The sequence below is a fragment of the Jaculus jaculus genome, chromosome 5, assembly GCF_020740685.1.
Source record: "Jaculus jaculus isolate mJacJac1 chromosome 5, mJacJac1.mat.Y.cur, whole genome shotgun sequence".
NCBI classification, from domain to species: domain Eukaryota; kingdom Metazoa; phylum Chordata; class Mammalia; order Rodentia; family Dipodidae; genus Jaculus; species Jaculus jaculus.
Genome location: NC_059106.1, coordinates 134,828,518 through 134,856,100, shown reverse-complemented (window position 1 = coordinate 134,856,100; position 27,583 = coordinate 134,828,518). Strand labels below are relative to the sequence as shown.

At 42.6% G+C, this 27,583-nt stretch overlaps 2 protein-coding genes and 5 non-coding genes across 15 annotated transcripts; 6 read left to right on the top strand and 1 right to left on the bottom strand.

Annotated features, from left to right (window-relative positions):
- The first annotated feature begins 944 nt into the window (after window positions 1–944).
- Eif4a2 (eukaryotic translation initiation factor 4A2) lies at window positions 945–7,429 on the top strand. 7 transcript variants are annotated; one of them, XR_006637157.1, is made up of 12 exons: window positions 985–1,047; window positions 1,821–1,869; window positions 1,962–2,094; window positions 2,371–2,510; window positions 3,246–3,414; window positions 3,498–3,607; window positions 3,867–4,010; window positions 4,313–4,450; window positions 5,036–5,125; window positions 5,344–5,423; window positions 5,849–5,951; window positions 6,662–6,800. XR_006637157.1 is itself a non-coding variant. In XM_045149312.1 (11 exons), the coding sequence occupies exons 1-11, from the start codon at window positions 1,019–1,021 to the stop codon at window positions 6,804–6,806; spliced, it is 1,224 nt and encodes a 407-aa protein (XP_045005247.1). In that variant the 5' UTR covers window positions 946–1,018; the 3' UTR covers window positions 6,807–7,429. The 7 variants fall into 7 exon arrangements, 5 of the variants coding, with proteins under 5 accessions (XP_045005248.1, XP_045005247.1, XP_045005249.1 ...); XR_006637158.1 differs by having other exon boundaries at window positions 5,849–5,955; window positions 6,662–6,799; XM_045149312.1 differs by lacking the exon at window positions 5,849–5,951 and having other exon boundaries at window positions 946–1,047; window positions 1,824–1,869; window positions 6,662–7,429.
- On the top strand, window positions 2,207–2,274 carry LOC123461390. Its single transcript, XR_006637668.1, has one exon. It is a non-coding gene; the product is annotated as a small nucleolar RNA SNORD2 (small nucleolar RNA).
- LOC123461259 lies at window positions 3,671–3,795 on the top strand. Its single transcript, XR_006637548.1, has one exon. It is a non-coding gene; the product is annotated as a small nucleolar RNA SNORA63 (small nucleolar RNA).
- On the top strand, window positions 4,060–4,237 carry LOC123461385. Its single transcript, XR_006637664.1, has one exon. It is a non-coding gene; the product is annotated as a small nucleolar RNA SNORA81 (small nucleolar RNA).
- On the top strand, window positions 4,644–4,768 carry LOC123461258. Its single transcript, XR_006637547.1, has one exon. It is a non-coding gene; the product is annotated as a small nucleolar RNA SNORA63 (small nucleolar RNA).
- On the top strand, window positions 5,155–5,291 carry LOC123461303. The gene has a single exon (XR_006637592.1). It is a non-coding gene; the product is annotated as a small nucleolar RNA SNORA4 (small nucleolar RNA).
- Window positions 7,425–25,428, bottom strand: Rfc4 (replication factor C subunit 4). Of its 3 annotated transcripts, none has more exons than XM_045149317.1 (11): window positions 25,379–25,428; window positions 24,041–24,182; window positions 21,949–22,027; window positions 20,802–20,881; window positions 17,186–17,305; window positions 9,391–9,534; window positions 9,098–9,218; window positions 8,326–8,451; window positions 7,813–7,893; window positions 7,630–7,746; window positions 7,425–7,555 (listed from the first exon to the last, which is right to left on the bottom strand). In XM_045149317.1, the coding sequence occupies exons 2-11, from the start codon at window positions 24,169–24,171 to the stop codon at window positions 7,460–7,462; spliced, it is 1,095 nt and encodes a 364-aa protein (XP_045005252.1). In that variant the 5' UTR covers window positions 24,172–24,182; window positions 25,379–25,428; the 3' UTR covers window positions 7,425–7,459. The 3 variants fall into 3 exon arrangements, with proteins under 3 accessions (XP_045005252.1, XP_004654582.2, XP_045005253.1); XM_004654525.2 differs by lacking the exon at window positions 25,379–25,428 and adding an exon at window positions 25,197–25,370; XM_045149318.1 differs by lacking the exon at window positions 25,379–25,428 and adding an exon at window positions 24,838–24,856.
- Window positions 25,429–27,583: the final 2,155 nt, after the last annotated feature.

Genomic DNA, 27,583 nt, shown 5'->3' with positions numbered 1-27,583 from the left:
TCTATTTCAATAAACATCAGGCAACATAAGGTCGGTCTTTTAAAAAGCCCAAACAAAAATACAGACTACAATTGAAACGTTTTTAGTCCCAAAGCGGCAGTGCTGAATTTGCCAGAAGTATCCATTAAGTTCTCTGCATGGCTTAGAAAATTACTGGTCCTATCGTTTTGCAAAAGTTGTTAATGGTATCAAGCATTTCTCACACCTGTTAGGTTCAAATCATTAGCATCATTCTGGAAGCAGAGCGAGAGAGGACCAGCAGCAGCACATGGACATCTGTGAATGACACGAGCGATTTCTACCCCCCCCCTCCGCCCCCCACGCTTTGCAAAACTACATTTTCAGGGACATGCTGGGTGGCCGACATTTTAAACCCCAGCAGGCGTGTCTGTCACCCAGTCGAGATGTGGATGGATGTTCACGGCCGGGCTAAACGCCGACGGCACTTCCCGGTCAAACCAGACACGGTGAACTGGGGCGGAGGAGGAGCGGGGGGTCCGCTCCGGGGGCGCTGGCGGCGGCCGGGCGAGCCCCTGCGCCACGCCAGTCCCGGGGAGGTGGCCCCGAGCCGCGGGTCCCGGGGAATCCCGAGCAGCCGGATCCGCGCAGCCGCCAGCTTAGCTTCCGCCTCCGGTGGGGCCGCGGCTCGGGCCGGCCTCTGCGTCAAGGCCGCGGAAACCCCGTAGGAGCGGGGCGGAAGGGGAGCGCGGCGTCTGGTCACCGCTGCTGCAATATTCTTCCGCCGGAGTGCAAAGAGTCCCAGCCCTCCTCCGGATCCCCGGGATCTCCGGCCACGCCGGTCCTATGGAGACCCGGTGGAATGCGGATGTGTAGCATAGACCCGCTTGTGATTTCGCCCGAGGGAACGATCGGCCGGTAGCGATCACAATTCCGTGGCTGATCGAAGAGCGACGAGAAAATTCCTCCGCCAGAAACGGGTTCCGGCCACGAGCCTATAAAAGGCGGGCGTCGCGGTGCGGCGGTCTTTCCAGTCGGGCGCTGAGCGGTTCGTCGGATCATGTCTGGTGGCTCCGCGGATTATAACAGGTATGGCGCCCGTGGCGGGCAACGGTCGGGAGCGGCGGGCGGGCGAGCGGCCTCACGAACCGGCGTGCAGCCCGCTAGCTAGCGTGGCGGGCGACTCCCTCAGGGTAATCTACAGCGGCGCCCGGGTGTCCTTCGAGAAGCTTCCACGACAGCCCGGGCCCCGTGTTGACAAGGCTGGGTAGGAGAAGGGAAGAGGCCGCAGGGTGGCGAGACCTCAGCAGGCAGTTAGGAGCCATGGCGCAGGCTGCGACGGGCGCAGGGCAGCCGGCCGCGCCGCAGCGGCGGGTTCCCCGGCTTTCTGGCAGGGGTCACGACGCCGTAGGGACTGCGGACGGGGCGCCGGTGAGCCGTTGGCATATGCTTTGCCCGGCCTGGCCTGGCCTTTGCGCTGGCGTCAATCACGCCGGCTAGCGCAGAGTTAGGGGCGGAGCTCGACGCGCCGACCTCTCGCGAGAGCTGACCTCCCCGAAATGGCAGAGCCTGGCGCTGGGGAAGGCTCGCCCTTCGTGGGTGCGCGGCCGGACTCGGCGTTGGTGCTTGCTGTGCCCCGCAGCCTCGGTTTTTGTCTGCCTTTTATTTCATTGAAGTATGGCAGCCTGGGTGTGGTGCCGCACGCCTTTAATCGCAGCACTTGGGAGGGTGAGGTAGGAGGGTCGTAAGTTCGAAGCCAGCCTGGGCTAGAACGACAGCCTACCTCGGTGGTGGGGGGGGACAAAAGGTACGGCTAGCGCCCTTGGGAAAGGGCTGTGTGCTAACTGCTGTGTTCTTGTCAGCAGAGAACATGGCGGCCCAGAGGGAATGGACCCCGATGGTGTCATCGAGGTGAGAAATGGGTGTGGGCTTTTGAAGGTCTAGAAAAAGGAAAAGTCCCCTTCGTATTACTCGGTTTAAAAAAAATTACTATTAACTTACAGAGCAACTGGAATGAGATTGTTGATAACTTTGATGATATGAATTTAAAGGAGTCTCTACTTCGTGGAATTTATGCTTACGGTTTTGAGAAGCCTTCAGCTATTCAGCAGAGAGCTATTATTCCTTGTATTAAAGGTAAAAAAAAGTCTTAACTGTGTTAAAAAAATAAATTCACTGTTCTGCATATGCACGGACCCTAAAAGGGAAAGTAACCTGGGGGACTGTTAGCACTTGTGCGTGTTCCTTAAAGTGAAATGATGGCAATCATCTTTCGGGACTGACCTGAAATGAAGACAATACTCTTGCTGATCACTAAACTATTCGGGAATTGATGTTCCAACTGGAATACGTGGTGTGTAGAAGTGACCATTTGATTGTGGGATCGGTAAATATGTATCCTACTTTTTTTAGGGTATGATGTGATTGCTCAAGCTCAGTCAGGTACTGGCAAGACAGCCACATTTGCTATTTCCATCCTGCAACAATTGGAGATTGAGTTCAAGGAGACCCAAGCACTAGTATTGGCCCCCACCAGAGAACTGGCTCAACAGGTATTGATAGTGTAGTTAAAAAAAACTGCTTGCGTGTTGCATAGGTTTCAGGTTTCACAACTGAAGATTTTTGAGTATAAATTGTCCTATCAGAGCTTTCCTTTTTATTTGTCCATGCATGCAGGGAGTTTGTATGGAAAGCTAATCAGGCACTGGGCATGTAGATATGGCTATAGGGTTGTATGTCAACTGATGAGATTGAAGCAATTAAAAGTTTCTGTTAAGGGTGGTTCTGCACCCGTACCCAGTTAAAAAAAATTTGAATGCAGTTGTGCAACATGAAAACTGCAGTGACATGTTATCATTTGACTTGTCTCAGTAGTTTGTGATGGATGCATCTGTTGCATGCTGTGTTTTCAAAGTTCACTACTATATTGGCTTTGAAGTAAACAAAGCTGCACGCTTTATTCAGGTCAAGGTTATGATAAAGCACAGTATTATCTAGGAGAAATTAACAGTATTGAATCCAGAACTTGCTATGCCCTACATGGTGAAGAAGTTTATTAGCTCTTTTAATTTCCTCCTTGGTGTTGAGGGCAAAAGGGTCCCAGGTCTGACAAGACAGAACAAAAAAGGAACGTGTAACTATTTGAGTCAGTCTGCATTGTAAGCTTGGAAGTAGTTTTGAGCTATCATGCATGCATTAAAAAGCTGTTGGCAGACCACGTTTGCCATTATGCTTTGGAAATTAATCAAGCTTAGTTATATAGAATAATTATGGTTTTTGACTTTCAGATCCAGAAGGTAATTTTAGCTCTTGGGGACTACATGGGAGCAACATGTCATGCTTGCATTGGCGGAACAAATGTTCGAAATGAAATGCAGAAGCTGCAGGCTGAAGCACCACATATTGTTGTTGGTACACCTGGAAGAGTGTTTGACATGTTAAACAGAAGATACCTTTGTAAGTATTGCCTTTTAAGGGTTTTAAAATTATGGTCCTATTTGAAACAGTATGACCTGTTTTTTACTTGTGACTTTTAACAGCTCCAAAATGGATCAAAATGTTTGTTTTGGATGAAGCAGATGAAATGTTGAGCCGGGGATTCAAGGATCAAATCTATGAGATTTTCCAAAAACTAAACACAAGCATTCAGGTAAGCTTTTTCAGAAGTTTTATTTAGGGCAGGTACATTTTACCCTACAAAAGTTTTTGTGTAATGCAGGTACAGTTACAATATAACTGAAGTGTTCTATTGTCGTTCCCCCTGCTGAAAGCATTTGATACATTACTATCTCTGTCTAATTATTCTATAGTAAGACAGAGACGCTTGGTGTCAAACATTTTTGTTTGAGGAATACTGTAAAAAAGTGCTGCTACTTCCATGTGTTAACAGCATTATTTCTTTTTTCAAGGTTGTGTTGCTTTCTGCCACAATGCCAACTGATGTGTTGGAAGTGACCAAGAAGTTCATGAGAGATCCAATTCGAATTCTGGTGAAGAAGGAAGAATTAACCCTTGAAGGAATCAAACAGTTTTATATTAATGTTGAAAGAGAGGTAATTTGTCCAACTACAAATAAAAATGTGGCCAGGTTTCTTTTTTTCCTCCTTCTTGTATAAGCACTGTGCTAAAATTACAAAAATTAGGAGCCTATCTTGGTTTTTGTAATAATGCTAGCAGAGTACACACAAGAAGAAGAGTAACTGCACCAGATCCCAAAGACTGGGGTGGACCTCTTTCTTAATGTCCGGTGTCCTGTGTCTTAAGATTTGGTGCAATATTGTACTTAGATAGAAACAGTGAATTTAATGAAAAGTTAGTTGGATACTAAATAAGACTTTTCTTTGACATTTAATAGGAGTGGAAGCTGGACACGCTTTGTGACTTGTATGAGACATTGACAATTACACAGGCTGTGATTTTTCTCAATACAAGGCGTAAGGTGGATTGGCTCACTGAGAAAATGCATGCCAGGGACTTCACAGTTTCTGCTCTGGTAAGAGGTGTTACTGAGCTAATTGTGTCTAATCACTTTTTTCTAGGTAGGGTCTCAGTCTAGCTCAAGCTGACTTGGAATAAACTATAGTTCCCAGGCTGGCCTTGAAATCAGCAATCGTATCTCTTAACTCCTATTTTTGCTGAGATTAAAGGCATGAACCACAACACACCCTGCTTAATTGTGTCTAATAAAGCAGGACTTAACTACATTATAGCTGGCTTGTGCTATATTGTCGTTCCCCCTGCTCAAAACAATACTGTTTCTTAACTATACCTGTCTGCTTTGTAGCAGCCAGGGACGCTTGGTCTCATACATGCTAAAATTGTGTTCACCTGCATGGAGAGTCTTATTAAATACTTTAAGTGAGAGACAGGAAAAGGCAGAGAATGGGTACACTAGGACCTCCAGCCACTGCAAACAAACTGCAGATCAGATGTGTGCGCCCCCTTGTGCATCTGGCTTATGTGGGTCCTGGGAGAGCCTGGGTCCTTACGCTTCGCAGGCAAACACCTTAGACACTAAGCCATCTCCCTAGCCCCTGAAAGGAGCGTCTTGAATTAAGGTTGGTTCATTTGGTTGCAGCATGGTGACATGGACCAGAAGGAGCGAGATGTTATCATGAGGGAATTCCGATCAGGGTCAAGCCGTGTTTTGATCACGACTGACTTGTTGGTAAGTTGTCTACTGTTTTGTTTTTAAATTTACCAATTTAGCTATTGCGGGGGAAGGTTCTTTAAATAACCTTTACCAACATGTGCTATTTGGGAGAACAATTCAGACCACACTCCACAGTGGGCTATACCTTAGTATAGTTCATTACTATTTTGTGGCCTACATTGCATAAACAGTTTGTTGAACTGGGATTTTAAACAGAACACTTTTATTTTCAGGCTCGTGGGATTGATGTGCAACAAGTGTCATTGGTTATAAACTATGATCTACCTACCAATCGTGAAAACTATATTCACAGGTGAGGATACAGCATCTTCACTATTTATTGGTGTATTGTGAAATTCATTTACTGCTTTTTGACTGATTTGTGTGAACTATAATGTCATCAGGAAATAGATTCAGTAAGAAGACTTAGTGTACTTGGGAGACTGGTTAAAGCAAAGTGGGAAAACTTGTAATGTTGCCCAGGTTGTGCAAACACAGACAGATCAGGTTGCTTTCTTTATATTTTCTGGTCTTAGCTTAAGTTTGCGCTTTTTTTTACTCCTAGTGATGCTCTTGTGTTCATGTGCTTTCTTTGGTGATTCTTCTATAGTTGGGATTTTCTTGGTGTCGCCTGGTAGCAATTTGAATCCCTGGTTTAGTTATAGTGGCCTTTATCCCTAAATAAATTGAATTGTACTTTGTTATATGATGTAAAAAAAGACTTTTTAAAAAATACAGGAGTCGATAGCAGCAGTTGATGACGAGATGGCGCTCAGAAACGTCGTTGACCTAATTTAGGACGTGGAATCATAAGCGAAACAGCACACTGTAAAAAGAGCGAGTCGGTATTTATATTTGATTTTCTTTTGTCCTGATTATTTGATATTTTAAGTTGTTGAGCCCAAGGCATTTTGTTAGCATTTCTCTTAGGGAGCAGTAGGTGGTTTGTATTGCTTGGTTTCTCTATAGGAAGGTAGAGAGTTGTATGGAGGTGTAACACGTTTGAGTAATTTGAGTATATAACGTGTGAAAAGCTGAGCAAAAAAAAGCAGTGATAAGTTTGGGTCACCATACCAAATGTTTTCCCACTGGAAAAGTTGTGTTAGAAAATAGTTAACCTTGTAGCATTTGTATTTACAGTTTACAGTTCCAGAAGTGCGTCGAAATGGATTGATTATATAACTGTTCTCTTTGTTTTATCCCTGGTGTTCACATCTGTCCCAGGCTGACAACTGCTCTTGGCTGGCCCACTTGGTATGGGCTTTAATTGCACTACCCCAAACACAATACTGTCATCTGCTTTATAATGCTCAAGGCGCCTGATAAAAATCTCATTTTGCAGCCAGACAAGCCTTGAATCCCTTTGGCACTAACTGCAAAGGAAGATTTTTTTCTCTAGATATTGGTTTTAGCAGCTAGTGCTCCAATTACAAGCACGAACTATAACCTTGATAAGTAAACAGCAGCTGATGGTTAACAAGTGGATCGTCATGTTCATAAGTCATACTTTAGAAGTAACATTCTGATTGTTGGTTTCTTTTTCTTACACAGAATTGGCAGAGGGGGTCGATTTGGGAGGAAAGGTGTGGCTATAAACTTTGTTACTGAAGAAGACAAGAGGATTCTTCGTGACATTGAGACTTTCTACAATACTACAGTGGAGGAAATGCCCATGAATGTGGCTGACCTTATCTAATTCCTGGGATGAGAGTTTTGAATGCAGTGCTCCCTGTTGCTGAATAGGCGATCACAACGTGCATTGTGCTTCTTTGGGAATATTTGAATCTTGTCTCAATGCTCATAACGGATCACAAACACAGATTTTGATAGCAAAGTGACTTTAGTCCTGAGCTCTTGTGAGGAAAAGCATTGGCTTTATCCTCTTTAGAGTTAGACTGTTGGGGTGGGTATAAAAGATGGGGTCTGTAAAACCTTTCTTTATTAGAAATTTATTTCCTAGTTCTGTAGAAATGGTTGTATTAGATGTTCTCTATCATTTAATAATATACTTGTGGACTAAAAGATATAAGTGCTGTATAAAGTCAGCCAATTATGTTAAACTAGCATATCTGCCTTTATTGTATTTCTCATTAGCCTGAATAGAAGGGCCTTGATTTTTTTTTTAAAGCATTTGAATGCATTTGTTTGGTATTGTATTTATTCAATAAAGTATTTAATTAGTGCTTCAGTGTGAACTGGACCCTGTTGCTAAGCCTCAGCAAGCAATCATCCTAGGTAGGGTTAATCTCCCAGTAAAATTGCCATATTGCACATGTCTTAAATGAAGTTAATGTTAAATAAATTGTATATTCACTTTAAGGGTTCCTTGTTTATTTTATTTGTTAAGTATTAACAGTTTTGAGTCAATTGCTGCATCACAGTTGCACAAAGGCTGGTTAGCTGCAGGTGTTCATCCGCACCATCTGCCAGGCACTTGTCAACTTCCTGTAAGAAAATAGAATAATCAACCTACAGGTAATTTTAATTGATGTTAATGAAAACACATGTTGAAGACTTACAGCAAGTTTTTCTGTAATAACAGATTTCTGTTTATCAGAGAGGTTTTCATTTTCCACAACTGCATCGTGAAGTTGGTTAACAAGCTGTGTAGCTGCATGGCCTTCATTGATTAAGTCCTGTAACCAAAAAGAAGTCAGCATAATTTCCCTTTGCAAACAGCAAACAATGACATCATACGTTACCTTTACTACGCCTTCTAGCTTGTCAAAAGAGCCACTCTGACATGCAACGAATATTCCATCAATGGTCTCAGCTGGTATTACCTAAAGGCAAGAGAGGGTTAGCTTCTTAGTTGAGGGCGTGTTATTTTTCACCATACAGCAAGATGAGTGGAGATGAGCATAAGCTATGTGTACTTCTGCGAGATCCCTTGCACCACCTGTGTAGGTATCCAGGTTTGGTGATGTATGCCTTTAATTTCAGCAGTTGGGAGGCAGAGGTAGAGATGACCATGATTTCCGAGGTTACCCTGAGACTAGAGGTCTGTCTGGGCAATAGTGAGACCATAGATAGCTTTTTTTTTTTTCCTAAAATTATGGACTAGGAAACTTGATGGTCTCATGCATTATGTACTATTTCTAGCATTACACACACATTGGCATATGTTAATGAGAAAACTTTCTACAGCCAAACACACACATTGGTATATGTTAATGACAGAACTTTCTACATCCAAAAGTTTCAGGATGTCTTACCCCAGCAATGTCCGTGATTATTTTTTTCACAATCTCCTTTCCACCTGTTAATCGAGTGGCACTTTGAAGAAATGTAATGGCTTTCCTTAAGTCTCCTTCTGATACTTTAACCAGGTAAGCTATTCCCTAAAGATAATTATTTTTAGTTATGACCAATTTAAGTACTTTGAAAGGAGCAAAACCACCTGTTTTTAATATAGAGCTAATAAAATTTGAGTATTTTCATTGCTATGATGATTAGCAGACATCTGTCCAATGGAATGACAATCTTCCCTTCAGAAAGGAACTAGCTGAGGTGAAAAGTATTCCTATTTTTGGACCACATAAAAGCAAAGCAGGGCTTCAGTGAGACCCTACCTCAAATATGCGTGTGGTGACACATCTCTAATCCCAGCAATTGGGAGGCAGAGCAAGGAGGATAGCAGTGAGCCCTAGGTAAGACTACATAGTGAATTCCAGGTCAGCCTATCTTGAAAAACAAAATTCAAATTGTGGTTAGGTTGTGTTATAATGGATAAAAGAGCTTTCTCTTAGACTACTTGGAATTATGCAGATCTTTACTGTAGAGTCTGCATTAATACGCAGGAAATCTCCCTGCTCTAGGTCTCAGACATTTTCCTCTGGAGTCACTACTTGGTTTTGGAACTACTTCATCTGTCACTCATGTAGCATAACCTTGGTGAAAGGCATCAAGAACTAAAGGCACACATTAAATTGGCTTCAGGATCTCTTTATGAAATCAGTCATTATGGTAACTAATACTTCAAATTACCTCATCGCTAATTTTGACATTTTCCTTCTCCGCAATGTCTAGTAGTCGCTTATGTTGAATTTTATCTGACAGGGGCTTGAAGCGGAATTTTGAACATCTAGAGGTCAGGGGTTCAATTATTCTGGAGGTTAAAAAAAATACATGTTGGTACCTACATTTCAAAGTAGCCTGGAAATGTTTGAGGCAAAAGATACTTTTCTTTGGATCACACATGTAAAACTGTCACACGGTACCCCACAAATACTATGTGTCAAAAAGAGCTGCTTAGCATCTATTTTTGGCAATAAACATACCGACTGACGTAGTTACAGATAAGACAGAATCTGGTTGTTTTGGACTCTTTCTCCATGGTACGTCTTAAAGCTGCCTGAGCAGCTGAGGTCATAGAATCTGCTTCATCCAGAATTACAATCTTAAAAGGAGGACATGGCTTCCCACTAATTCAGAGAAACAAAGGAGTTAATTATCAATATATGTTTTTGTGGTCTCGGATGAGATAATACTTGAGTGTTTTCAGTACATGGTAGCCACAACTTATCTCCAGGGAGAATGTTTCAAGAATCCCAGGGGATGCTGAAAGCTAACAACATTGAACTAATACATACAACAATTATAACACACTTTTTTGTCCTGTTGGTATGTACAACAATTATAACAATGTTTTGAAGCTTCTGGAATCACTGTTCTTGTGCTTTGAGGGTTTTTAATGAGAAAAGGCTCACAGGCTTGCTTACAAAGCCTGTTGGCCAGGGTTCAGTTCCCCAGTACTGACAACATGGCACATGCATCTGGAGTTTGTTCACAGTGGCAAGAACTCCAGATGTACCTACAGCCTCTCTCCTCCCTCCTTCCTCAGATCAGAGCCTGGTAATTCCAGCACTTGGGAGGCTGAGGTAGAAGGATCACCTGGGGCAAGAGAGTAAGTGCCAGGTCAGCCTGGGCTAAGGTGAAGAAAACAAGGAGAGAGAAAAGGCTTACTTTTAACTTGAACCACAGACCCTTTGATACTGCGGCAACAGGTGATTTGACATCTGAGACAGCTATAAAGTCACTAAGTTGGTGGCATGTGCAGAGTGTACATGCTGGATTTTAAAGGGATGATTCATAGCCCTGGTTAGGACAGAATGCCACTTCACCATGCTACTCAGAACAATATACAATGTGAAACTTAGTAAATACTTCTGAAATTTTCTACTTAATATTTTCATATCACAGTTGACCATGGGTAACAGAAGCCATGGAAACTAAAGCATCAGCTAAGAGGGAACTACTGTGTTTAAAAAACTAGAATGCTGGGCGTAGTGGCACATGCCTTTAATCCCAGCACTCAGGAGGCAGAGGTAGGAGGATCACCATGAGTTCGAGGCCACCCTGAGACTCCATAGTGAATTCTAGGAGGTCGTTACAAGACATGAGTAAGGAAATTGAACACTGAAAACAAAACAAAAAAACAGGCTAAAATTCTAGCTCTGAAGAACACAGTCAAAAAAACTCTGTGGAAAGTCTCATCAGTAGAATGGATGAAGCAGAGAAATCTAAACTATTAGACCAGTTGGCCGACCTAATACAGTCCAACAAAGAGAAAGACAAGCTAATAGGAAGATATGAGTGGGAATTTCAAGATAGTCAGGACACTATGAAAAGATCAAACATAAGAATTCAGGGTATACTAGTAGGAGAATAATTTCAATCAACAGGCTTAGTAGGCATTTTCAACAAAATCACAGAAAAAATTTCCCCAGATTGGGAAAGAAATGCTGATGCAGATACAAGAAGCTTTTAGAACACCAAACAGAAAAAAACCTGGCAATAATTAATAATTAAATAATAATTAAACTACTAAACACACAAATCAAAGAAAATATGTTGCAAGTAGTTAGAGAGAAAAGGCAAGTCACCTACAAAAGCAAGCCCATCAGGATCATAGCACAGTTGAGTAATGACTCAACACAAACTTTATAAACCAGAAGGGCTTGGAATGATGTATTCCAAGTTCTGAAAGATAACAACTGTCAACTTTATCCTGTGAAGCTATCCATTCAAATAGATGGAGAAATAAGGATATTCCACAACAAAGGTAGGCTAAAGGAATATTTGAAAACAAAACCAGCTTTACAGAAAATACTTGAGAGGATCCTCCATATTGAAGACAAAGAAAGCACACACATAAGGAACCTGGAAAAAACAAACCATACTCACAATACTAGTTACACAAGAGAGCAAAGGTAAAACTGGAAGAACTACAAAACAAGAAAATGGTGAAAAAAATATATACCTTTCAATAATAGCTTAATATTAATGGCCTCAATGCCCCAACCAGAAGGTATAGGTTTGTAGACTGGGTTTAAAAAGCAGGATCCTTCAAACTGTTGCCTCCAAGAAACTCACCTTTCTATAAAAGATGGACACTACCTTACAGTGAAAGGTTGGAAAATGGTGTTTCAAGCAAATGGGCCTATAAAACAAGCAGGGGTCACAATCCTAATACCTGACAAGGTAGACTTCAGTCCAACATTCGTTAGGAAAGATAAGGAAGGTCATCCCAGCAAAAAATAGAGAGGCTATCTAGAATAAATGAGGTAATAGAAGAAATGGACCTAACAGATATATACAGGACATTTCATCCATATGCTACAGAATACATTCTTTTCAGCAGCACATGAAACATTCTCTAAAATAGACCACATATTAGGACACAAAGCAAATCTTAACAAATACAGGAAAACTAAAATAATTCCTTCCACTCTGTCTGATCACAATGGGATCAAACTACAAATCACTAGCAAGCAAAGCTATAGAGCATACACAAAATCATGGAAATTAAACAATACACAATAGTAAATGATGACTGGGTCAATGAAGAAATCAAGAAAGAAATAAAAAAAATCATAGAGGCAAATGATAATGAGAACACAACATACCAAAACCTTTGGGACACAATGAAGGCAGTTCTAAGAGTGAAATTTATAGCTCTAAGTGCCTATATTAAGAAATCATAGCCGGGCGTGGTGGCGCACGCCTTTAATCCCAGCACTTGGGAGGCAGAGGTAGGAGGATCGCTGAGAATTCGAGCCCACCCTGAGACTACAGAGTGAATTTCAGGTCAGCCTGAGCCAGAGTAAGACCCTACCTTGAAAAATAAACAAACAAACAAACAAAAAAGAAATCAGAGCCAGGCATGGTGACACACGCCTTTACTCCCAGCACTCAGGAGGCAGAGGTAGGAGGACTGCCGTGAGTTTGAGGCCACCTTGAGACTCCATAGTGAATTCCAGGTCAGCCTGGGCTAGAGTGAGACCTACCTCGAAAAACAAACAAAAAAATAAATTAGAGAGTTCACAAACAACTTAATGCTTCACCTTAAAGCCTTAGAAAAAGAACAAGGCAAACTGAAAATCAGTAGAAGGGAAGAAATAATAAAGACTGGGGCAGAAATTAATGAAATAGAAACCAAAAACAATCCAAAGAATCAATGAAACAAAGAGTTGATTCTTTGAAAGGATAAACAAGATTGATAAACCCTTAGCAAATATGACCAGAAGAAAGGGAGAAAAGACAAAAATTAAAATTACAATAAGAAATCAAACAACCCAATTAAAAAATGGGCTATGGAACTAAATAGAAAGTTCTCATCAGAAGAAATACAGATGCCATATAAACATCTAAAAAAGTATTCTACATCCTTAGTCACCAGGAAAATGCAAATGAAAACCACTTTGAGATTCCATCTCACTCCTTTCAGAATGGCTAACATCAAGAAAACAAATGAGCCAGGCATGGTGGCACATGTCTTTAATCCCAGCACTTGGGAGGCAGAGGTAGGTGTATCACTGTGAGTTCGAGGCCACCCTGAGAATACAGTGTGAATTCCAGGTCAACTTAGGCCAGAGTAAGACCCTACCTCAAAAAACAAACAAACAAAAAAATGACAATAAACGTTGGTGACGATGCGAAAAAAGGCGAACCCTTCTACACTGTTGGTGGGAATGTAATCTGGTACAACCATCGTGGAAATCAGTGTGGAGATTCTTGAGACAGCTAAAAATAGATTTACCATATGATCCACTCCTTGGCATATATCCTAAGTACTCTTCTCACTACCTTAGAGATACTTGCACATCCATGTTTATTGCCACTCTATACACAATAGCTAGGAAATGGAACCAGCCTAGATGTCCCTCAACAGATAAATGGATAATAAAGATGTGCTACATTTACACAATAGAGTTCTATTCAGTGGTAAAGAAAAATAAAATTATAAAATTTGCAGGGAAATGGATGGATCTGGAAAGGATTATACTAAGTGAGGTAATCTAGGCCCAGAAAGCCAAATGTTGCATGTTCTCTCTCATGTGGATACTAGCTACAAATGTATAGACTTGTGTGTAAGCTGGAACCAAATATTGGTAGCTAATACCTTCATAAGACCCTCATAATAGGAGAAAAAGATGATGACATCAAAATAAAAGAGAATAAGGGAGAGAGGGAGGGGATATGATGGAGAGCAGAGTTGTGAAGGGGAAAGTAGAGGAGGGGAGGGAAATATCATGGTCTATTGTCTGTAAGTATACAAGTTGTCAATAAAATTTTAAAAAAGAAAATAAAAAATTAAATATACAAAATTTCAGTAAATGCTCTTCATAGTAAAAGCAAGTTAAAATTCATTATAGCCGAAATGTCATTTTTGGGCTATTTTCATAATTTAGATAAGAAAATAAGATCTAACATGAAAATTTTGCAGAAACTTGTATTGACAGTCTTTTAAAACTTATCTATGGCCGGGCGTGGTGGCACACGCCTTTAATCCCAGCACTCGGGAGGTAGACGTAGGAGGATTGCCGTGAGTTTGAGGCCACCCTGATACTACATAGTTAATTCCAGGTCAGCCTGAGCTAGAATGAGACCTTACCTTGAAAAACCAAAATAAGTAAGTAAATAAATAAATAATAAAAAAAATGTGTGGTTGATATAGTTTATTTTCCAAGTAATCCAAGTAGAAAAAAATTACACACTTAACATAGGTTAGCACTTTTTATTTGGCCAAAAGCCATGGCAGGGCTGGAAAAATACATGGCTTAGCGGTTAAGGTGTTTGCCTGCAAAGCCAAAGGACCCAGGTTCGATTCCTTAGGACTCACGTTAGCCAGATGCACAAGGGGGCACACACATTTGGAGTTTGCAGAAGCTGGAGGCCCTGGAGCACCCATGCTCTCTCTCCTTTCCTCACTCCCTCCCTCTTTATCTGTAAATAAATAAGTAAATAATATTTTTAAAAGGTGGGGGAGCTGGAGGGATGGCTTAGTGTTTAAGGCATTTGCCTACAAGGCCAAAGGACCCAGGTTTGATTCCCCAGGACCCACGTTAGCTAGATGCACAAAGGGCGCACGTGTCTGGAGTTCGTTTGCAGTGGCTGGAGGCTCTGGAGTGCCCATTCTCTCTCTCTCTCTCCCTCTTTCTATGTCAAATAAATAAATAGAAATATGAAAAACAAAAAAGCCATAGCACAATACCTGGGCACGGTAGATCATATCTGCAATCTTAGTACTCAGGAAACTGAAGCACCCATATCAGTTCAAAAACCCCAAGTACACTTTTAAAATACATATTTAAAAATATATATTTCATTCTAAAACTGGCATAGCTGTCCTGTCATTATGTCTTTTCAGCTTAAAATTTTTTAAAATTTATTTGCAAGGAGAGGAAATGAGAATGGGCATGCCAGGGCCTCCAGCCACTGCATACAAATTCCAGATGCATGTGTCACTTTGTGTATCTGACTTTACAGAGGTCCTGGGGAATCAAGCCTGGGTCATTAGGTTTTACAGGCAAGTGCCTTAATCGCTAGGCCATCTCTCTAGCCCTGAAGGTGCTATTTCTAGCAAATCACTAGACAATTGAACATTCAAAAAGTTTTCACCCATGTTTCTGAAAATGGTCTTTAAAATGTCCTAAGTAGCCAAAGTGTTTCTCATTGTTATATGAATTTTCCCCCAGGTCTTTATTTCTTACTGAGGCCACCTTCAAGATGGTAACAATTTAGGTATTATTACAATGTGTGCTCACAAAGATACCTTTTTTTTTTTTTTTTAAGGTAGGGTCTCACTTTAGTCCAGGCTGACCTGGAATTCACTATGTCGTTTCAGGGTGGCCTCGAACTCACGGTGGTCCTCCTACTTCTGTTTCCTGAGTGGTGGGATTAAAGGTGGGTGCTACCACGCCTGACTCAAAGCTACCTTTTTTTTTTTTTAAGCATATTTTACACTTGATTCTTTCAGTAATGTGATTTTATGTGTTCCTGTTTACCTGTGGGGTTTGACATATAGCCATCTTTACTCTGTCCATTTCTTTTTTGGGTGGGGGGAGAGGGGGTAGGTTTCGAGGTAGGGTCTCACTCTAGCCTAGGCTGACCTAGAATTCACTATGTTGTCTCAGGGCGGCTTTGAACTCACAGCGATCCTCCTACCTCTGCCTTTCTGGTGCTGGGATTAAAGGCATGCGCCACCATATCCTGCTTGTCCATTTCTATTACCTTGACAGTACCTGCTGATAATATCTGCTATAGTGCTTGCTCGCTAAGTCAATTTTCCAGCACCCACATTCTTTTAGATTTTTTTTGAGGTACAGTCTTACCTTAGCTAGCCCAGACTGACTTAGAATTCACTATGTAGTTTCAGGTTTGCCTTGAACACATGTTGACCCACCTACCTCTGCCTCCAAGTGCTGGGATTAAGGCGTGTGCCACCACGACCAGTTTTGGCTTCATTTTTTTTCCTGTGGTAGCTGTTCTTTATGGACTTGAATTTTGATTCTGACTGGCTTTAAGGACTCTAATGCATTCTATCTGTCATTAATTCTGCTGTATGTGAACTAAATGACAAAAGGCTAACATTTTATAGCTCATAAAGGTTCTCGAGTAAACTCCTGAAAAAATTTGTAGAACATATGGTCAGCAACCAAAACAGCCTTATGAGACATACAGTGGTATCTATCAACAATCAGGCTGATGTTAGTAAGCTGGTCCTACTGTCATTGTTCATGTCGTTGGTTCAGGAAACTCTAGAAGCATCCCAACATTTCTTCAGCCTCCATGGATGCCAGACTGCATTGTTGGATGCACTGTGTCATCGCTTCAGCTGACACCAATACCTTCCAGGTGGCAAGAGGGAAGGGGCGGAGGAAGGAAGGGGGGCTTCATGCCTCTACTGGCCACTTTGGAGACAGGCAGAACTAACTGGTCAGGGGCAGGGTGGGATTTGAAATTCAGAGTGAGGCCACATGCTCTGAAAGAAAGATGGGCTGTGGCAGTGTTAGGTTCCTGTAAGTCCTGGTTATGCCAGAGAGTAGGAAACTTAAATCATTGCACTTCTACCTCCCATCCTCCCCAACGTGGCCCCATATGCAAGCATTCCCATTTGCTTTGAATTCATCTTTGTCTGTTTTATGTTGCTCTAACAGAGTCCCCAAGACTGGGTAATTTAAAAAAATGACAGGGCTGGAGAGATGGCTCAATGGATAAAGCACTTGCTGTATAAGAGTGAGTACTGCAGTTTGGATCCCTAGCACCCAAGTAAATGTCAGATAGGCACAGTGGCCTGCCCGTAATGCCAGCACTCGGGAGGTGGAAATAGGATTAAGTGCCCAGCAGTAAGCTCTGGGTTCAAGTGAGAGATTCTGCCCCAGTATATAAGAGGAGAGCGATCAAAGAAGACACCCAATGCCAACCTCTGGCCATGAGCACCTGCAATAGTGTGTCCACGTGCATACATACAAACACATGGCCCCATCCCCTGAAACATGTGTAGGATTGCATCTACTTAGGTTTTTCTTAACATTACAGAAGGCATCATATGGCAAGACAAAAGCAATCAGGCTAACATGGGTCTGTCTTCTTATAAAGCTACTAGGGTGCCTTATCTCACAATCTGTTCTAATCCTAGAGTCATCCTATCAAATGCCTCACTTTAAATACCATCAACACATGACTTTGGGGATCACATTTGCAACCCTTGATCTTTCAAACACTGAAATCATAGCTTGTATTTACAACAAATACAATGACATATTACAAAGGGAAGGCAGGTTTACTTACTCTGATCGACTTCCTGACACAGTTAACTGAGCAAAACTTTTCACTTTTTCTCGAACTACTTGTATTCCACGTTCATCAGATGCATTTAACTCAAGAACTCGTAATCGGAAGAGTTCGGGCCTATTACAAAATCAAAACAACCACAATAACCCAGGTGCAAATGACTTTTTTGTTTGTGTATTTGAGTGTGTGAGTGCAGGTGTGCAGGAGCCACAGCATATGTGTGAGTATAGGTACCACAAGTGTATGTGTGGCAGTCAGAGGATCACCTCAGGTGTTGGTCCTCACCATCCACCTTTGACTGAAGCAGGGTCTGTCACCGTTCAATGCTATTTTCATGGGCTAGCTGGCCCATGAGCTTGTGGAGATTGTCTTGTATCTGCCTCACCATAGATGTGTGTCCAGTTTTCCATGGGTTCTGGGGATCTGAACTCAGGTACCTTTGTACCACAACATCTTTATCCACTGAGTCATCTCCCAAGCCCAACATTTAGTTTAGGATTATTATTGTCATTTTGGAGATAGGTGTTAGAACCAGAATGTATTCAATTTTTGAGCACTGATTGCCATTTTACAATACATAAGTTTCTAGTCCTCAGAAATGGCCCAAATCACCCGTCTAATAATCATTTCCTTGAGGTAGTCTATGTCCCCAGGCAAGCAAGAATGCTTTGCAATAAAAGAATTCCAATGAGCCAGGCGTGGTGGCGCACGCCTTTAATCCCAGCACTTGGGAGGCAGAGGTAGGAGGATCACTGAGTTCGAGGCCACCCTGAGACTACATAGTGAATTCCAGGTCAGCCTGAGCCAGAGTGAGACCCTACCTCGAAAAACAAAAACAACAACAACAAAAAAATTCCAATGACCCCATGGCCCTGTCCTTGGCCCTGATAAGAATCCCCTAGTCTGTAAGGGAGGTTGCTCCTGATGTGCCTGCCCAGAGCCCTTCTCAGGCTTTTCCCAATAAAGCCTGTCTCAGGGCTGAAGAGATGCTCAGCTGTTAAAGACAGCCAGAGTTTGATTCCCCAGTACCCATGTAAAGCCAGATAAATAAAGTGGTGCATGCATCTGGAGTTCATTTGCAGTAGTAAGAAGCCCTGGTGATCCTTTTTTTTCCCTTTTTTTTTTGTTTTGTTTTTTGAGGTAGGGTCTCTAGCCCAGGCTGACCTGGAATTTGCTACGGAGTTTCAGGGTGGCCTTGAACTCACAGCAACCCCCCTACCTCTGCCTCCTGAATGCTGGGATTAAGGGCATGTGCCACCACATCCTGCTATAAATTTTTTTGGTTTTTGTTTTTTGAGGTAGTGTCTCACTCTAGCCCAGGCTGATGTGGACTTCACACTATGTAGCCTCAGGGTGGTCTCGAACTTAGGATGATCACTCACAGTGATCCTCCTACCTCTGCCTCCCTAGTGCTGGGATTAAAGGTGTGCACCACCACTCCTGGCTCCAAATACATACTTTTTAAAACTATTTTTTAAAAAACCCGTTTCAGCTGTTTTGTCTATCCTTTCATTTTTTTCCCCCCTGACAATAAGGTTTTGCTATACAGATAAGGCTGGCCATGAACTCATGGGTCTCCTTGCCTTAGTCTTCTAGTGGTGTAAGGACAGATGTGCACCACCATTCTTGGTTATAAACATAACTTCATAAAGGATATAGAACTTATATAATGTGGACTGTCCTACTCCAAAATAAATATAACTTCATTACAAGTACACTGCTAAGATTAGGTAGCTTGAGTCTATGACTGAGCTGTGGAATCAACACATATATATATTTATTTGCAAGCAGAGAGAGATAGCAGACAGACAGAGGTATTGCTGAAGACTACATGCTTGGGTTACAAGGTTACTGAGAAATCTTGCTGAAACTGAGCTGAAAACCTACTCCCTTCCCTATAGACCAGCTAACAGAAAGTTGGAAAAAGCTACACTGTATGCAGCTCCATGGGAGTGAGAGAGAGAAGTCATCAGTGGAGATAAACAACAGTGGACACTGCAAGCCTTAAATTGGGCCAGCCAGGCCAAATGAGCCAACAGGTGAAATAGTGGCATGTCTATTATGGGGGAAACCAACCGCTGTCTTAATTGGACTGGAGGCCTGCTCCACAGGAGGGAATACATGCCAGATACTGAAAACCTATGATGGGGGAAGTCATAAGCCCTAGGGGTTTGTCGCCTGCTACTGTCTGGCTAAATGCACATATTATACTCACCAAACTGCCCAGTAAGCACTTCTCTTAATTTTCATATCTGTATATTAATGCTACACTCACTTTTGGTCAGAGAAGCGTCTCTTCAGATGGCAGTGACCACTGGGATGACTCAAAAGGCACCATAGTGCTGAGAAGTGACAGAGAGTATTTAGCACTGAAATATCTCTATCACACCTTCCAAGGCTCAGGGTCCATTGCGGAAGAGGTGGCAGGAAGAATGTAAGAACCAAAGGATACAACTCCTTACAATGCATTCTTTCAGATACAAAATGGCCATGACCTTGCAGTGCCTGGCACAACCTACACAAGACCATTATAATAGAGGAAAAGATGAAATCAAAATAAAAGAGAGACTGAATGAGAGGGGAAGCAGATATGATGAAGAGTGGAATTGTGAAGGGGAAAGTGGGAGGAGGGAAATATTATGGCTTATTGTCTATAATTTTGGAACTTGTCAATAATAAAACCCCAAACTCGTGTGTTATGTATATTCTAACATTTGAACAAGGTTTACAATGAAGGTCACAAAAGATGTATGAAACAAAATTTACTGGGGAAAGAATAAAGGAGTCATGGGTCTGAAAACAAAAATTTAGAGGCTGGAGAGATGACTCAGCAGTCAAGGCACCTGTCTAAAAAGCCTCCTAACAACTTGGGATCAATTCCTCAGTACCCACATAAAGCCAGATGCATAAAGTGGCACATGCACCAGGAGTTCATATGCAGCAGCTAGAAGCCCTGGTGCACCCATTCTCTCTATATATTTGGAAATAAATAAGCAAATAAATTATTTTAAAAATAGAAATTAACCCTAGGATCTCATGGAAAAAGTCAAATATGTGTGTGTGTTTGTGGGGTGTGTGTGCATGCATCCCTCTTCCTTCTTTTGGAAACAACATCTCACTGACCTGAAACTCTCTGTGGCCCAGGCGAGTCTTGATCCTCCAACCTTAGCCTCCAGAGTATGGGGATTAAAGGTGTGATATCCTTCCTTCAAAACAGATTGATTGCCGGGCGTGGTGGCACACGCCTTTAATCCCAGCACTTGGGAGGCAGAGGTGGGAGGATCATCGAGAGTTTGAGGCCACCCTGAGACTACATAGTTAATTCCAGGTCAGCCTGGACCAGAGTGAGACCCTACCTCGAAAAACCAAAAACCAAAAAACACACAAACAACAACAACAAGAAAAACAGATTGATTGAGCTGAGCATGGTAGCACAAGCCTTTAATTCCAACACTTGGGAGGCATAGGTAGGACTACTGCTATGAGTTCGAGGCTACCCTGAGACTACATAGTGAATTCCAGGTTAGCCTAGGCTAGAGCAAGACCTTACCTGGCAAAACCAAAGGGGAAAAAAACATCAACAAAGCTGATTGTTTGGCTGATGTGCACTTACCCAAAGAGTTCTCTAGCTGCTGCCAAAATAGTGGATGTTTTGCCAGTTCCAGGTGGACCATAAAACAAGAGATTAGGTAGCTGCAGAAATAAAATTTTAATTTTTATAAATCATATTCTGGAACAAACATGACAATAATAGCTGCAACTGTCTGTGGAAAGGTATGCTGATGGAGACTATACATGTCTAACTACAAAGATACTTAATATAAATGGTATGTAAATGTTGCTTTCTCACAAACTGTTTTTTTTTTTTCCTCAGTGTCTTTCTAATCTTTTCAACCGAATCAATATTTATGCTTATTTTATAGCTGCTCTACTTAGGTAAATCTGCAAAGTTGGAATTAAATACCTCTTATTTATGAAGGGAATTTCAGGCTTCTATCCATTCCCCGTTCTTTCCTCAAAAGCAAATAACAAAACCAGGCACATAATCTCAGCATTTGGGAGGTGGAGACAGGAGGATGAGGAGTTCAAGGTTATCCTTGGCTACACAGTGAGTTAGAAGACCAGCTTGATTTATGTGAGACTAAATGCTGTAGTTCAAACCAAATCTGAAGTTAGATAAACAATTATATTTCCAAAACACATACCATTATATTTATAGATAACTTGTTCATGTCTACTTACTTGGTTTACTTGTTTATTCTATCTTTTCTCACTACAAATTAAAGCTAATAGAGGAAAGGATCTACTCTGTTTGTTCAATGTTCTTTACTTGAATGCTTTATTTATTTATTCTTAAATATGTATTTTATCTATTTATTTGAGAGAAAGACAGAGAGAGAGAGAGAGAATGGGCATGCCAGGGCCTCCAGCCATTGCAAATGAACTCCAGATGCATGCACCCCCTTGTGCATCTGGCTTATGTGGGTCCTGGGAAATCGACCCAGGATCTTTAGGCTTTGCAGGCAACCGCCTTAACCACTAAGCCATCTCTCCAGCCCTTTACTTGAATACTTTAAAACAGGGCAACACAAAGCCAAACAGGAGGAGATGCTTATCAGCCCTCTGGTGAACTAACTGGTTTTACAAATAGTATCAAGGAATTACAGTGCATTTAATGAAGGCAAAGGCTAAAATAAAGGAAAAAGGTGGTAAGTAAGTCTTAAATTTCCTAGGGACATCAAGCACTGTCTGCTACTTACATCAGCTCCTTCTAAAGACTTCTTCAGCACTGCCACCACCTCTTCCTGGAAAGCAACTTCATCCACACATTTTGGTCTACTGGGGGAAGAAAGGAGAGGGCGGTCACATGAAAGTCTCAAGTGTTGCTTCTGCTAAAATACTAATGAAAACTCTCATATATTAGAGCCAGGTGTGGTGGTGCATGCCTTTAATCCCAGCACTCAGGAGGCAGAGGAAGGAGGATAGTTGTGGATTAGAGGCTACCCTGAGACTACATAGTGAATTCCAGGTCAGCCTGCACTACAGCAAGACCTTACCTCAAAAAAACCAAAATAACAAAAAGCAAAAAAACCCTCTAATATATTAGTAATAAGATGAGAAATTGCGTCCTAATTGGAAGTAGGTAGAAACCTCATTTGTATTTACCTTAAGCAAATACAACCTGATAGGATGATTATTTTAACCTTCTACCTGTTCTGCTTGCATAAGAAATTAAGTAGTATTTTTTAAATAAAAAAATGTTTATTTATTTGAGGCCATGCATGCATCTGGAATTTGTTTGCAGTGACCAGAGGCCCTTGCATGCCCATTTTCTCTCTCTCTCAAATAAATGAATATTTTTAAAAATTATTATTTATTTGCAAGAGAGAGCGAGCACATGGGTATGTCAGGGCCTCTAGCAACTGCAAATGAACTCCACATGCATGTGTCACTTTGTGCATCTGGCTTTATGTGGGTACTAGGGAATTGAACCCAGGTCATTAAGCTTTGCAGGCAAGTGCCTTAACCACTGAACCATCTCTCCAGCCCCGCCCAGGATTTTATTTTATACCTTTGTTTTGTTTTGTTCTTTTGTTTTTTTGAGGCAGTGTCTCACTCTAACTCAGGCTAACCTGAAATTCATTATGTAGTCTCAGGGTGGCCTTGAACTCACAGTGATCACATGCCTCTGCCTTCCAAGTGTTGGGATTAAAGGTGTGTGCCATCATGCTCAGATATTTCATACATTTAAAAAAAATATATTTTAGGGCTGGGGAAATGGCTTAGTGGTTAAGGTGTTTGCCTGTGTAGCCTAAGGACCCCAATTTGATTCCCTAGGACCCAAGTAAACGAGATGCACAGAGGGGTGCATGCGTCTGGAGTTCGTTTGCAGTGGTGTGCCCATTCTCTCTTTCTCTGTCTGCCTCTTTCTCTCTCTCAAATAAACAAATAAAAATACATTAAAAATACTTTATTTGAGAGAGGCAGCAGAGGGAGAGAGAGAAGAAAGAGAATGAGTATGCCAGGGCCTCCAGATGCATGTGCCACCTTGTGTATCTGGCTTATGTGGGTACTGGGGAATTGAACCTGTGTCCTCAGGCTTCACAGGCAAGTGCCTTACCTGCAGAAGTCTGTCCAATTGCCACACAAATTATCCCATCCATTGTTATCTGAGCTTCTAGGACACCAAATATCTAGATTTCTCTCATCCATATTTTTTAAATTAAAAAACTAGAGTTTTGGGCTAGAGGTATATCTCAATGGCAGAATATTTGTCTAGCAAGTGAAGCCCTAAATTCATTAGTAAGAGTCCATATTTTTATTATTTATATTCATAGGCAAAAAGAGAGAGAATGGGCATGCCAAGGTCTCCTGCAAATGAACTCCAGGTGCATGCAACATTTTGTGCATCTGGCTTTACATGGGTTCGTTGGAATCGAACCTGGGCCGTCAGGCTTCACAAGCAGGCACCTTTAACCACAGAGCCATCTCTCTAGCCCCCAAAACATGTATTTTTACAGCAGTCTTGGTACCAAATCAAACACATGATGCCCTTATTTGGATTTTTTTAGTTGTACTTGTCTTTCAAGTAGAGTCTCGCTCTAGCCCAAGCTGATCTGGAATTCACTACATAATCTTATGCAGTCTTAGGGTGGCTTAGAACTCATGGCAATTCTCCTACCTCTGCCTCTCTAGTGCTGAGAATAAAGGCATGCACTACCATGCCAGGCTCAAAGGCAGCTTTTAAAAAAGCAAATAATTCTCCTTTATACTAAAAAGAAAAGTGACCAAAATTGACTGATTAGAAAGGCAATTTATTAATTATCTCAGCAAAAATATAAGCGTTCTTACTATTTTTCCACCCATGGAACAGGTTTGATTTTCTTGTTCTCTCCACTGCTTCCTGCAGTAGCGGCTACTCCACGGTCCTTAGTTGATGGTGGTTTGGTACTGAGAGACGCACCTTTTAGAAATGCCTGCATGGTTATTCTGCCTGGATACAGACAAGAAGAAAGGAAGTATTTTTTTTTAAACAATTATGTTCTGCCTGAAAGCACACACTAACCTCATACAAAGGCACTCTCCATTAATAAAGAGCATTCCTCATAACTTAGTTAGGATGCCCTGAATGCAGTGTGCTGAGGGCCACAAAACAACTTATATCCATTTATAGCCAAGGAGTTACAGAACGAATATAAATCTTATGTCAGAATTTTAATGAATTCCAAAGGAATCGATGAACGTGGCTAACAATGAAACCATTTGTGGACCTCTGTAGTCTCTCATTTCAGTCACGGGTCCAGCTCTAGCTCAGACCTTGAAATGCACTGGACAAGGAGTGCTGGGATCACATGTGTTCTGAGAACCTTCACTTTTCTTCGGGTCTTGAGTGCCACTCAGTGCTGGCCTTCAAACACTTTGGGGGAGGGGGATACTTTCCCATAAATAATTTAATAGCTGTTATTCTGATAATGTGCTCAATGACAAAAATAAAACAATGAGAAAATGGGCAGATTATAACACCTCTCACACAAGGTTAACTAATAACATTTTGGTGAACATGCTTCCAGACTGTTTTTAGGGACTTGAAACAACCAGAACTTCTATCATCAGCCTGTCTGAAAATCCTCAGTATTAGGGCAACTCACCTTTACACACACACACACACACACACACACTTGTCACTACTCAGAACAGCGTCATTTGGTGAATGCATTCCCACACAGGAGCCTCGGTTTCCTTTGCTTAAAAAACGGGGGGTCGGGGGGGGGTTAAAGCCTATTCCACAAGGCAACTGAATTAAACAAAAGGCTGCAGACACCTAGCTCTGTGCATGGTGCCTAGGTATGCTCAATAAAAGATAATATATTCAGATCTGTAACCATGCAAAATGTTTTTTTTTTTTTTTTTTTTTTTGCGTCATTGGTACACTCCATTCCTGCCCCAGGCTGACAACTCAATACAGGCCGAAGCAGGGTCCCGAAGGACGCTGGAGGAAAGGACCCACCTCCTCACTAGGCCTGGGGTGCGCAGCCGGGAGCGCCGGCGGAGGTGGAGGGCTCCCCCCGGGGACCAAGGGACCGGCGTGGAGCCGCAGAGCGCCGGGCTTCGGGATGGGGAGAGGTCGGGGCGCTCGTCGCCTCGGCTCGGTGCCCTGTCGGCCAGCAGTCACCCGCCCGGGACACTCACACTCTCCGCCGTCCCCACAGCCGCCGCGGTTCCCGCCACTGCCCGGCAGACGAGAGGCAGGGCGGGAAAACCCGGGCGCGTCGACGTCACTTCCGGGTGGGGCGCTCGCCCCGCGGGGGGGGGGGCCGTTTTTGTGTTGTTTGTTTGTTTGTTTGTTTGTTTTTGCCTCTACGTGGTTTTTGGGGGTGATCCTGAGAGGTCCTTCAGAGGTGCGTGGACGGGAGCGGACACCGGGAGGTTCCAGTAAAGTTTCGCCCTGCGGGCTGGAGGGATGGCTTAGCGGTCGAGGCGTTTGCCTGCGGGCCCAGGTTCGGTTCCCGGGACCCAAGGAAGGCCGATGCTCAAGGTGGCGCGTGCGTCTGCGGCGGCTGGAGGCCCTGGCGCGCCCATTTGCTCTCTGCCTGCCTATTTCTCTCTCCAAAACAAATACAAATCTTAAAATAAAAGGTTTCATCCTGGGGCGCTCTCGAGGCCGTCCCTTGAGCCCAGGCCACTTGTGCGGAGATGGAGGAACAACCGTGCACCGATGGACATGAGATCTAGTGGGGTGTTGGCGTCCAATGAAAGCCTAAAGAGGGCTGCAGATGGATCAGCGGCTAAGGTGCTTGCCTACAAAGCCAAACAATCCGGATTCAATTCCCCAATACCCACGTAAAGCAAGATGCCTAAAGTGGCACATGCATATGGAGTTCGTTTGCAGTGGGCTGGAGGCCCTGGTGCGCCCATTCTCTTCCTCCCTCCTTCCCTCCCCCCACCTCTCTCGTTCTTCCCTGAAAAAAAAAAATATTTTTTTAAACCTGAAAATCACGCTTTTACATACCGCAGATTCTAGGCAGGTGGCAGAAGTCAACTTCTCTTATATTTGTTCAGTAGGAGGTTTAGCTTTGAATTGTTCCCTAATCCTGCCCAAACATGGTCTGTTTATTTTAAATTATCTTTATTTTCGAGCAGATGGCGGTAGGTAAGGGGGTGGGATTGAAAGAATATTCTCACCAGGGCCTCTTGGCTGCCAAAAATGAAGTCCTGACACATGTCCCACTTTGAACGTCTGGCTTTATGTGGGTACTGGGGAATCCAACCCATACCATCTAACTCTCTGGCTTTGCAAGCAAGCGCTTTTTTTTTTTTAAGTTTTTTTATTTTTTGTTTATTTTTATTTATTTATTTGATAGCAACAGACTGAGAGAGAAATAGACAGATAGGGAGAATGGGTGCGCCAGGGCCTCCAGCCACTGCAAACGAACTCCATACGCGTGAGCCCCCTTGTGCATATGGCTAACATGGGTCTTGGGGAATTGAGCCTCGAACCGGGGTCTTTAGGCTTCACAGGCAAGCGCTTAACCGCTAAGCCATCTCTCCAGCCTGCGAGCAAGCGCTTTTAACCGCTGAACCATCTCCCTAACCCTCCTCTCATCCTTTTCAAATGCTACCTTCTCCATATAGCAGACCCAGGTTGATCTAGGTCTTTTCTTTGTGAATGTAAATTTTGCTTGGCACAAATGCAGGTATTCATGTTTAATGTTATATGCTTATTAACTTGTCTTAACACAAGCTTACCGAAAACCTAAGGTTCCTATGTGGTGAGTGCTGGTGATGCAGCAGGGAAGACTAGAAAGACTAGAAAGTCTTGGGCATGCTGGGCAAGTGCTCAGCCATTGAACTATACCCAGGACCCACGTAAGCCAGATGCACAAGGGTCACATGTGTGTAGAGAAGTTTCAGAAGCAGCTAGAGTCCTGTACACCTGCAGTTAGAGAGCCGAGACAGAAGGATGGTGAGTTGGAAACTAACATGGGCTTCATACAAGGTCTTGTCTCAAACCAACAAAAAAGTGATGTCTGTTAAGCATAGGAAGCAGAGAGCTGTGAGAAGATACTGGACTCACGGGGATTAACCAGATCCGAGTGCTTCTTGGAAACTTCTTCAGGACCTGGTTCCCTTGCTGGATAGTACAAAGCACATAGCTAACCTCTCTGTTGAGGAGCTTACATTTTCATAGCATTAAATTCTTAATGCTTATACACTTAGCTTCCTGTTAATTGTGTCTGGATAAAGTTGAAGAAACAGGGCTGAAGAGATGAAGATAACGGTTAAGCACTTGCCTGTGAAGCCTAAGGACCCTGGTTGGAGGCTTGAGTCCCCAGGACCCATGTTAGCCAGATGCTCACGGGGACACACGCATCTGGAGTTCATTTGCAGTGGCTG

Bases quoted from the DNA above. Each gene is read 5' to 3' on its own strand.
- Rfc4 (XM_045149317.1), bottom strand. From the start codon at position 24,171: ATGCAGGCATTTCTAAAAGGTGCGTCTCTCAGTACCAAACCACCATCA. The intron at 17,306-20,801 runs GTAAGTGCACAT...ATTTTGTAATAG, and splicing joins GCAGCTAGAGAACTCTTTGG to GCCCGAACTCTTCCGATTAC. The intron at 7,747-7,812 runs GTAACGTATGAT...TTTTGGTTACAG, and splicing joins AGCTAGAAGGCGTAGTAAAG to GACTTAATCAATGAAGGCCA.
- Eif4a2 (XM_004673284.2), top strand. From the start codon at position 1,019: ATGTCTGGTGGCTCCGCGGATTATAACAG. The intron at 1,870-1,961 runs GTGAGAAATGGG...ATTAACTTACAG, and splicing joins ACCCCGATGGTGTCATCGAG to AGCAACTGGAATGAGATTGT. The intron at 3,608-3,866 runs GTAAGCTTTTTC...TCTTTTTTCAAG, and splicing joins AACTAAACACAAGCATTCAG to GTTGTGTTGCTTTCTGCCAC.